Source organism: Danio aesculapii, chromosome 2, assembly GCF_903798145.1.
Source record: "Danio aesculapii chromosome 2, fDanAes4.1, whole genome shotgun sequence".
NCBI classification, from domain to species: domain Eukaryota; kingdom Metazoa; phylum Chordata; class Actinopteri; order Cypriniformes; family Danionidae; genus Danio; species Danio aesculapii.
Window position 1 is genome coordinate 9,261,039 of NC_079436.1, and position 12,243 is coordinate 9,273,281.

Below are 12,243 nucleotides of genomic sequence, written 5' to 3' on the forward strand. Positions count from 1 at the left end.
CCTCTCCTTCCCGTATCTCTCCTGCCTGGCTCCTCTTATCTTATTCTATCTCCGAGGCTCTCCTTGCCCTGCTCTCCAAACAATAAGGAATTATGGATTTGATCAACTGGTCTCTGAACGCGAATGACACCATATTCTCGACGTTTAGGTTCGGGGGGACTCAACTGTCCTGCGGAGACGTTCGATGCTGGATACATGATGGATGGGTGGGATAAGTGGCATGCCATGTGCCTAGCCACTCTGTCCCAGGAGGATATCTATTTATTCTGAACTTTAAGAACAGGGTTTTTGCTGATGGGCTTAAGGGGGTCACACACCAGGAGCGGCACAGCACCATGCATTTCAGAATTCTAAACATAGGTTTCTATCAGGGTACACACACTGGCGCTGTCGCAAGTCGGCGGCTGTCCATGGCTGTCCGCGGTGCCCAGGCACGACTCAAGACACTGTTCATATTTCTACCGTGCCACAGAGCCCCATCTGAATAGTTTCATTTTAAATATCATGCGAGTGTGCACATCTGGTGTGTGATACTTCCAACTGTCATGTGCATGCCATGTCGTGGCGCCGAGTGGCGCATCCGGTGTGTGACCTGCTTTAGGTCCTGGGGGTCCTGGGGTATCGACGATTAATAAAAGCAGTCAGTGCTACACAACTTTAAGCTTCTGACACTCGGTTGTAACACAGAAGAAGAAGACAAAGTTGACGTGCTTGTTCTTATGGATGGTTCAAGTAGCAGCTCCAGCTCTAGCGATGAAGAAATGATTATTGTTCACCAGAGCAATAAGCAGCTCCACGTTCATATCGCCTCTGGGCATCTTCCTTAATGTGTGCTCGCATTGACAGTTTTGCGCTTGAGCACCTCCAAGTGCTGTTTACTGTAACTTCAACAGCTCCATGCACGTGAACAAAAGTGCCAACCTGATTGGTGGAGAAGGTTTTGACACGGCGCGTCAAAACAAAAAAAATGAGCATGAGGCGTTTCTTTAAATGACGCTTTTACGCCTGGCATTTTGCACATTGGTGAGCACAATCACATTGACGCCCTTTATTTAGTCACGAGGCATTAAACGTCGATGGAAAACGCAAGCAAAAAATGTCTCATTGTGCACAGGCCTTTATGGTGTGAAGAAGCCCCAAGAAAGCGTACCACTCAGACAGTGAAGCATTGGGGTGGATCAGTAATGGTTTGGGCTGCAATATCATGGCATTTCCTAGGCTTAATACTTGTGTCAGATGGGCTAAGGAATTCCAAATCATTTTGGAGGACCATGTGCACCCAACGGTTCAAACATTGTATCCTGTAGGCGGTGCTTAGTATCAGGATAATGATGCACCAATAAACACACCAAGACTGGTGACAGAGTGGTGTGATGAACATGAAAATGAGGTTAAAGACCTCCCATGGCTTGCACAGTCACCAGATCCAAATATTATTGAGCACTTAGGGGTTTTTGGAGGAGTGAGTCAGAAAAAAATTTCCTCCACCAGCATCATGTAGTGACTTGGCCACCATTCTACAAGAAGAATGGCTCCAAATCCCTTTGGCTACTGTGCAGAACTTGTATCCATCATTTACAAGATGAATTGATGCTGTATTGGCCACAAAAGGGGGCCCTACGCCATGCTAATGAATTATTGTGGTCTAAAACAAGGCATTTCAGTTTCATTGTGCAACCCCTGTAGAAATGGCCATACCTATAGATTCAAACACTATCATCTCCTTGTTCTCATGTAAATTGTGTGATTGGAAAACCCTGGTAGAAAACAGGCTCAGATTGCTATATATAAGCACACCATCAATATTTGCATTTAATTTAATATAGGTCACGTTCTACGTTGCATAAAAATGCACATTTCGTAATCAAGAGTTTAAAAAAACTCGCTCTGGCCATGCAAATTATCCAACAGCTCAATCAAAGAAACTATCCTGCATGGAGAACCACACCATAACATTGTCTAGGGCATCCTACAGTATATGTGACCCTGGTAGAAATAAAGGCTACTTCTTCTTAGTCTAGAAGAGAAATAAGGAGAACAGCCCAGACAGGAAATGTTGTGTGCCAGTCATTCTTCACTTAGCCAGAAAGAAACCGATAACTCCACCATTGAATGAACCATTTAGATTTTCCTCCCAGACGATTCTGAACACTTGCATAACAGCTGAACTTATCGTACATTTCATTAAACAAAGGTTCAGTACAAGCTGGTAAACCTCTTGACATTTTTCAGTTGAAACTATTGGTTCATTTGCGGCATTAATATTTCACTTTCACTTTTAACCCTTTTGTATCTATTGTGGCTTGTTCAAATTATTACAGTCATTGATTGTCACTTTAGCTAACACTTGTACACACTTCATATGAGTGTCAAAGTTCCTTTACTGAACCTGATCTAGAATAGTTGTTTTTATTTGAGTACATTAATTCATAATGCATAATGCAATTAATTCAATCTTCGACTAAATCTTTCCTATGTTTAGGAAATCGTAACTAGTGAAAAGAGATATCATTTTAGTGCGATAGGCTCTCAATTTGGGGTGCATTTCCCAAACAACGACATAACTCATTGCTGAACTATCATAGTGTGATGGATCGAGTGTTTCCCCAAAACCATAGTTTCTCTGTCGCTCAGGTCTATCGTTTGAACCACGTTAGTTATAACATAAAACATCTATAATGATGCTCTAAATGGGGCAGAGTAACAACTTCTTTAGAGAAAATGGTCATAATTTTTTGGTATAAAATTATATTGTTTTACACACATGCACTTAAAAAAAAATCCAATATTAGTTTTGGTAAAAACATGCAGTCGTTTTCTAAATTAACTGAAATATATGTAAAGGGCACATATAGGACCAATGTTTCCTTTACAAATATTATTGAGATTATTCCATGCTACAGCATAAAAATCACTAAGCTAACACATATTCTAGTCTTATATATAAATCATATAAATTGCCAATGGTTGTAATTTACAGTAGGCTATTTATTAAGAAAAGTAATAATAATAGTAAAGATAATAATAATAATTATTTTATTATTATTAAGTAGGATATTGTATATTTATTGATTTATTTTTTATAATTTTTTTTTTTGAAAAGTCTACTTTTTAACAACTTGTTAAGAAATGTTCTAACCAACAGGCCCATGTCATATAGGCCTACAGTACAGATACATTTCTTAATACATAGCCTACTATAAATTAAAAGCATTAATGTATGCTATGTCTTTTGTTTTCACAAGCTTTGGAGACGTAACATAAATTCCGCTTTTAAATAATAGGTCACCTTTGGATTTCGTCATGAGCAGTGGTGTAGTCCTAAAAAAAAAGGTGGTGTACTATTACCCACCCAATCCAAATTTTAAAAGTAGGCAAAGAAACGGCGAATGTCAATGTTTCTTTGATTCATTAGCTATATATATATATATATATATATATATATATATATATATATATATATATATATATATATATATATATATATATAGATACATATGCATATACATATACATACTAAACATCAGTTACCTTATATATAAATACTAGCCTATACTCAAGTACATTTTTATCCATGTATTAAATAAAACTGCCACTTTTTAAATTCATAATGGCATAAATATAAACATTAAAAACTTAAAGGATAATTTACATATTTCACTATCATTATATAAGTTATAATAAGAAATAATTTTTTATTTGATACATCACATGATGTTAGACTCTGATGTCACTCAGATATGAAGTTAAAATGAGTACATTCATTAAGTGTTTAATCCTGTGCATGAATGTGTGATATAGTTAATGCACATGCACTGTGTTTTATTTTCATTGTTAATTGTGAAATAAACAGCAACATGTTTGTTAAGAGGTACATTTTCACTGGAGAAAACATCTGTGCTGATGAGGGGAGCGCCAAGGAAACAAGTGTTTCTATAGCAAAGAACTGCAAATATGCAGATATTCTAACGATCTATCGATAAACACACACCTTGTGCTCACGGTCTGCACAGCTGTGGTTTGCTGACTAAATGAAATACAACTTGAAAACAGAGAAGCGAAATTCTGCTGCCGTTTTATATCAAATTTAAAAGGGACTGAGGCGATCATTTAGTAGTGTACAGTTCATGAGGTAACCGCAAAAGTTTTAGGGGGCTGAATGGAAATATAGGAGTGCTAAAGCGACGCCCATGCTGTTTTATAATTTTACTTGAATGTTTCAATGAGACATCATTCAGCTGATTTGTTGTGATCTTCGAAAAACTCATGAAATGTTCTCACAGTTGCTGCGGTCGTCAGGGGGCGGGAATGGCCCAAGTTAAACAAAAATGCACCAACTGCAACAAATTAAGATGCGAGTTAAAAAACATTTGGTATACCGTTAAAGGAGATGCGAATACACATAAGTTAGGGACGTTTAATCACCAAAACAAGTGAGTATACAGAGGGTATGATCATCAGAAGTCGTAATACCCAAACAGCTCATGGAAAAAAGTAAGCATACTGAGTATACGTGAGTATAGCAAGGACTACACCACTGGTCATGAGCCACGGCTGCGGTCAAAATGGCATAAATGTTTTCGAAGTGCACTACTAAGAGAACGCAATTGTCAATATGATGATTGCTAAAAGTGAACTGTAAAAATGCTTTGAAAGCAAATTACGATTTCCAGATTTGTCTTTTTGTAAGCAGCGCTAGTTGCTTTCGCTTTAACCATTCTTTGAACAGATTATTTATGGGGCTAACGTTAACCGTGTGTGTGTGTGTGTGATCATTCTTTCATTACCACACGGTATGTTTTTTACCTGCTTTCATTTGCGTTAATATGGTTTAATTATCATTTTTTATTACAATAACATTGCTTTAATTGGAGATAACCTCCCCATTTATGTGTAGTTAACTGATAATCTGGGACCTTTAGGCAGGACAGATTACTGTGCATATGTTTTGTTAAATAAAAAGTATAGTATACAGCTATATTTTGACACATTTAAAATTTGTGGTTAAGAAATAATTTATTGTTTATGTTTGGTGTGGTCAGAGATACATTTGGTAAATCCTTCATTTTGAGCTTTGAAAATTATGTGAAATAAAAACTAATTGTAATACTATGAAACCATGACCCATTTGCTCATGATTATTGAGCAAGCTCATACACGACACACAAAAAGTGAAATAAATGAGGTGGCATGTGGAGATAACGCAAAATCTAAATCAAGTCATTTTAGCAACAATAAAATTGTGGCTAGTGAAAATGGCGACTGGCTTGTAATGTTGGAAAACTACTAGCCACAGTGGCTGGTGATCAACAAAGTTAATGTCAAGCCTTGATTGTGATGATACTGATTCTTGACTGAGACTATTGACAATAATACTGACACTGTGTCACTGTCCTCGACGAACACTCATATGCTTTATTTATTATAACTGAAGGTCTACCTAAGCACTGTGGTGGTAGATCTGGGGTGACGTTGGCCTTTCAAGGCTAGCAGTTTGTCTCCTTGTGTTAGAATCATGTCCTCTTCTCTGAACTCATTCTGTAGATTAACAAAACACATTGTCAATATTAAAATAGGTTTTTTGCACTTGTGCGATTGGAAACTTCAGATTCTCAGAGTTCTTACCTCATCCACACTTGGTGGCTTTAGAATGCTGCTGTCGATGGACAAGTTGTCCACGCTGGAGATGAGATGGGCCATGTTTCTCTCCTGCTGTCGACTTTGCCTCAGCTGCTGTTGCTTCTGCTTTGAGCGATGGAGATCACCTTGCACCCACATACTGTGCTGCTTCCTTGAGAGAAAGAAAGCACTTTTGAACATGATCGTTTAACCTGTTTTACATCCTCACGTGCTTCAGTCTGCTTGTTGTTTTATTACTGTTTGAATGTGTGGACTTAGGCCCAATCTCAATTCTACCCCTTAGCCCTTCCCCTCACCCCTACCCCTTGTTCATGTGAAGGGGTAGGGGTGTCCCAATTCTCTTTAGCTCAAAGGCATAGGGCTAAGGGGAAGGGCTAGATAGCCCTTGAAATGGAGATTTTTCAGCACCACTCAAAACCAAGGGGTAAGAAAATTTCCCAGAATACACCAGCTACAACGTTTGTGTTCCACTGTCATGATTTTAAAAAAAAAAAAAGAGGCTAAAATAAAAACCGCTAAATTTCGCTATCTCCAGGGTGGGCCATTTATATGGATACACCTTAATAAAATGGGAATGGTTGGTAATATTAACGTCCTGTTTGTGGCACAATAGTATATGTGAGGGGCAAACTTTTCAAGATGAGTGGTGACCATGCTGGCCATTTTGAAGTCGGCCATCTTGGATCCAACTTTGTTTTTTTTTCAATAAGAAGAGGGTCATGTGACACATCAAACTTATTGGGAATTTACAAGAAAAACAATGGTGGGCTTGGTTTTACGTAACTTTATTCTTTAATGAGTTATTTACACATTTCTGACCACTTATAAAATGTGTTCAGTGTGCTGCCCATTGTGTTGGATTGTCAATGCAACCCTCTTCTCCCACTCTTCACACACTGATAGCAACACCGCAGGAGAAATGCCAGCACAGGCTTCCAGTATCCGTAGTTTCAGGTGCTGCACATCTTGTATCTTCACACCATAGGCAACAAAGATAGTGGGGCCATTCTTCATCAATGGAAACCTCAAAGCCACTGGATATTTTAAATTGTTACAGGATGATGTTTCCCTCTTTATGCACTGAGGCTGACATGTTCCCTGAGCTTTTCCAGCAAGATGGTGCACCACCACATTATGGGTGTCAGGTCCGAACATTCCTAGATGAACAATTTCCTGAAAAGTGGATGGGTCGTCGTGGGCCAGTTGGGGCCCCAAAGGTCTCCCGATCTGACCCCCTTAGACTTTTATCTTTGGGGTCATCTGAAGGCAATTGTCTGGTGTGACGATACAAGATGTGCAGCACCTGAAACTACGATACTGGAAGCCTGTGCTGGCATTTCGCCTGCGGTGTTGCTATCATCTTATTGCCACATTATATTGTTATGATAACTATGATATCATTGCCTTCAGTGATTTCCCGAAGATAAATCCTAAAAAATAACTCAACTGGAATAACTACAGCGGTCACCATCGTCTGATCTCATATGAAGCAAGAGATTGCGATGACATATGATGACGTGTGCTGGTGTTGTAGTGGTGTCCCATTTCTTTGAGGTAAATTATGAAGCCCTTCCCCTTGGCCCTTGAAACAGAGTGTGGGGTAGGGGTACAAATATTGAATTGGGCCTTACTGTTCGAGAAAATGCTGCTGTGGTCCAATGACAGAGCCTGGCCTGCAGATTCGTGTCCATGCAATGGCCTCAGGTGCTGTGAAGCGATAGTGCTTCATCAGGTAGCATCCTATCAGAGTGCCCGTCCTGCCAAGGCCAGCTGTGCAGAGACAATGGGAAAATGATTTTGTATGGAAAACAGAATATTTGAAAAAGACGAGAAAACACTTTCCATGAAAGATTAAGAATCCAATCAACCGCTGTGGTATTTTGGCTTTAGTTCATCTGTCACTTTTATAAAAGAAAGATTAATAAAATAAATGCAACGTGTCACAAGCATAGCCAGAAGAGATATATAAATATTTTTAACTGAAATGAAGATAATTAGTTCTGACTGTTTTAGTAACGGGCAGCACAGTGGCGCAGTGGGTAGCACAATCGCCTCACAGCAAGAAGGTTGCTGGTTCAACCCCCGGCTCGGTCAGTTAGAATTTCGGTGTGGAGTTGGAGTTCTTCCCGTGTTGGTGTGTTGGTTTCCTCCAGGGTGCGTCGGTTCTCCCCGCAGTCCAAAGACATGTGATATAGGTGAATTGGGTAAGCTAAAATTGACCGTAGTGTATGTGTGTGAATGAGTGTGTATAGATGTTTGCCAGTGATGGGTTGCAGCTGGTAGGGCATTCGCTGCGTAAAACATATGCTGGATAAGTTGGTGGTTCATTCCACTGTGGCGACCCCAGATTAATAAAGGGAATAAGCCGAAAAGAAAACGAATAAAAAAACAAAACTGAAAATCAGTAAAAATGTGGCATGGATAACAGGCTAATTAATATCTTACTTTTACTGTCATTTCAAAGGCAATAAAATTATTGATATTATCATGCTTTAGACTTTCTCATTGTCCGTCATTTTAAGTGACATGATTGTAAAAAATTCTACCATAAACTGTTGTACTACCTTGCTAGTACCGGGTTGGACAATACTCATGTAGGCTGTGGCGTTGACAATTGGTACTAAAGGACCCAAAGTGTGCCAAGAAAATATTCCACACACCATTACACCACCACCACCAGACTGAACCTTTGATACAAGGCAGTATGGATCCATGCTTTCATGTTGTTGATGCCAAATTCTGACTCTACCATCTGAATGTCACAGCAGAAATAAAGACTCATCAGACCAGTCAACATTTTCCAATCTTCTATTGTCCAATTATGGCGAGCATGTGTGAACTGTAGCCTCAGTTTCCTGTTCTTAGCTGACAGGAGTGGCACCAGGTGTGGTCTTCTGCTGCTGTTGCTCATCCACCTCAAGGTTGGATGTGTTGTGCGTTCAGAGATGCTCTTCTGCATACCTCGGTTGTAACAAATTATTATTTGAGTTACTGTTGTCTTTCTAACAGCTGGAACCAGTCTGGCCATTCTCCTCTGACATCAACAAGGCATTTGCGCAGAACTGCCGCTCACTGGATATTTGCACTTTTTCTGACCGTTCTGTGTAAACTCTAGAGATGGTTGTGCGTGAAAATCCCAGTAGATCAGCAGTTTCTGAAATACTCAGACCAGCCCGTCTGGCACCAACAACCATGCCACTTTCAAAGTCATTTAAGTCACCTTTCTTCCCCATTCTGATGCTCAGTTTGAACTGCAGCAGATCGTCTTGACGATATAAATTTATATATATATATATATATATATATATATATATATATATATATATATATATATATATATATATATATATATATATATATATATAAATTTACCATATATTTGGGGTTTATTTTGCTTGAGCAAATAACATAAAATCCTAATTTTACCTGCATCACTTTGAGGTTTTACTAAAATTCTCTAGGCTTATATTTCATTTATAACACTATAAGTTGACATCGCAGCCTGATCCTCTTTAAAACCAAAATACATTTAAAAAATGTAAAAAGCGGCTTCAGAACTCCAGAAGGCTGGATAGCAGAATGTGATGGGGTGCCACTTTTCACAGTTATAAATGTGCACTTCATAACAATTTGAAAGTGAAAGCAAACCATTGAAATGTGTTTTGTGCCAAGTCAAACCATGCTATTGTGCATTGTAGAACTAAACAAATATTTGTATTACTCTAATATAGACTGTATCATAGACTGTATGAAAATGATGGACAATCCTATGATTTACAGTCACTGCTAAAAAAATTTACTTTAAATTTTCAGTTAATGTAGGAACTGATCTGCGCTAACACGCCAGATCTGGCTAATTCAGCACAAGTTATGCCCTAGTTTATAAATAGTTGTTTTTAGTAAGACAAGGCTGTTGTGTAAAGAATTATTCTGCATCTTAGCTATTTTTGCATGTACAAATCACCACTGTGGGACACTCTGGCACCCGGCACATCCTGGCACCCTATGCCACTGCAACATGGACAGGTTTTGTGATCATCATGCTCGAACACAAACAAATCAAACAAACCTTAACAAATCATAACAAAATAAACAAAGTGAAAATTCTGCCAGTAATTTATCATATTCATAGTCATATTAGAGTTTATAACCAGTCGTTTATTTTGTTGACAAAAGAGCAAAGAGAATAAACTACTTAAAACTAAAATCAATAACTTTTAATCCAATAACTCACATGGCTTGTTGGCATACATGGCACTCTTTATTTATCACATCCCAGTAATAATCTTAAATTATATATCACTTTAAAGCTTAATTTATTTGAAAATAATTTTATACTAAAGAAATTATACTTTAAAACCTTTATACAATCTTTAGTGAGCATTTCAGAGCAGAAAAGGTGTTTGAAAGTGACTTCCAAGTGAGCAGTGCTTTAGTAATTGCTATTCTAATGATGTACAATAGAACCGTTTGCCCACAAAATTGAAGGTATTGATCATGTGAACATAATGAGAGCACTATATTCTTAATCTAATAAGTATTATATTAATACATATACAATAAAAATCTAAATAACAAATACTGGATGATCATACAATGTTTCTCCTCACCTTTGTATATAATATTGCAGCACACTCTGGAAACAAACACAAGATAGAGTTTAGTCAGGGATATAAGAAGCATCTTACCCTTGCAATGGACAGCCACAGCGCCCTTTGCGCTCTCGCAGATGTGCAGAAATCGTCTTGTAAGGAGATCACTAGGTGTTGTGCCGTCTACGAAGAACAAGTCGTGGTGTTCAAACCCAGCATCTGTGAAACGTCGCCCTTCATAGATCTTCTTGTTCAATCGCACAACATCTGTGACATTGTGCTGGCGGAAGTAGGAAAAGTACGCTTCTGGAGCATGGAGAGGATAACCTGAAAACACCAAGAAGGTTTTTAAGACGGAGTCAAGAAGTGTTAGAAAATATTAAGCGTGCTTATCCATGCTAATGTAATGCAACACCCAAGGTTATTTTATTAAACTAAAACTAAGATTAAAACTATTGATAAAAAAAAACATTTCCGTTAGCTAAAAATATTTAAAATATGCATGGAGGGGCATCCGCTGCATAAAACATATGCCAGGTTTAATTGGTGGTTCATTCTGCTGTGGCGACCCCTGATATATCAAGGACTAAGCCGAAAGAAAATGAATGAATTCAGTTTTATGCAAAAGTTTGGGCACCCCTCTGTGGCTGCATAGTAATATGCTCTTTCATCATTAGAGAGGATCACAGGGAAATGCTATTCTAGAGAAAGCTAGATATTGTCATGTCTTTCAGACAGAAATAAGTAGTGTAGCAGTATTGAGATGTGTGAAATGAAATTGAAACTGAAAAATAGGTTTGGGCACCCTCTTTTTTGTGTGGATTTCAAAACCTGTAGTCACTTGATGCTGACTGATTATAACCAGTAGTTAATTTGTGAATTGCGAGGCCCCGGAACAGATTGGGGTAACGGATCCGGCATGTTATGAGGATGGAGAGGTGTCACCCACGAAAGTGGGGGGCAGGGTTGGGGGTGTTGGTGCGGTGGATGGCGGAGGGGTGTTGTGGACAAAAGTGAGCGGGGCGGGCGTGTCGCGGACTACAGTGAAGAGGGTTGGGAAGTTGCTGAAGAAATTGAAAGTGAACAGCGGACAGGGGACGGGGGAGAAGGTCGGTTGAGGAGGGGGATCGGTAAAATGAGATGCCGGATCAGATTTCAGAGGTGCCGGATATGTGTTCCGGCACAAATTAAGCCCTGATTATAACAAAAAAAAAATACAATTGTGTGACTCAGTGAACCTTAACAATACTAACACAGGTGAAACTAATCATGAAAAAGGATGTTTAAGATAGCTGATTGCTAGTTGTGCTTCTCCTTATTGTGAACCAAAGTAGCAATGGGAACCACAAAAGAACTTCCTAATGACCAAAAAAGTAGGATAAATCACCAACATGAATTGGAGAAGGATACAAAAAGCTATCACAAAGGTTTAAAGTATCTATTTCCGCAGCCAGAAAAATAGTAAGAAAATGGAAGGCCACAGGAACAGTTCTGGTAAAGGAAAGATGTGTTAGACCAAGAAAATATTTGAAAGGCAAAGGCGAAGAATGGTCCAAGATAAACCATACTGTAACTGTACATTGTTCCACAAATTTTTGCACCTGTCTGTTTTTGTTATGACTTAAATTGCATTAATTAAATTAATTTTATATCAGAACTGAAATGTTGATTTTTTCCCTTGGGTATAAAATATATCCAAATGAAATTGCTGATTTGAAAGGCCAGACTATGACTTACAATTATGATAATTATCAGTCGTGGCCAAAGTTTTGTATAAAACTATAATTAAAATGAACAATAAATGTAAAACTAAATGAAACTAACAACACAAATAAACATAATAAAATAATAATTAGCAAAAATAAAATGTACAATTTTTTACTTTTATTCAGAATTAATAAGCACTTCTTTAGTGGCAGAAAATCTGACCTGAGGCTCTTAAGAGAAATACTTGTCATGGTGTCTTATTTATAACCAAACACCTTAGTCAAGCGCAAAATATAATGTATAA

The 12,243-nt window shown here is 38.2% G+C and overlaps 1 protein-coding gene across 1 annotated transcript in view; it reads right to left on the reverse strand.

Annotated features, from left to right (window-relative positions):
• cdc14aa (cell division cycle 14Aa) overlaps positions 1-12,243 on the reverse strand; it is a 36,225-nt gene that overhangs the window by 1,257 nt on the left and 22,725 nt on the right. Inside the window, exons 9-12 of the mRNA XM_056464768.1 lie at positions 10,329-10,559; positions 7,272-7,410; positions 5,626-5,791; positions 5,441-5,538 (exon numbers count right to left, since the gene is read on the reverse strand). Of these exons, the coding sequence (XP_056320743.1) occupies positions 5,441-5,538; positions 5,626-5,791; positions 7,272-7,410; positions 10,329-10,559 (634 nt within the window). The remainder of the gene's footprint in view (positions 1-5,440; positions 5,539-5,625; positions 5,792-7,271; positions 7,411-10,328; positions 10,560-12,243) is intronic.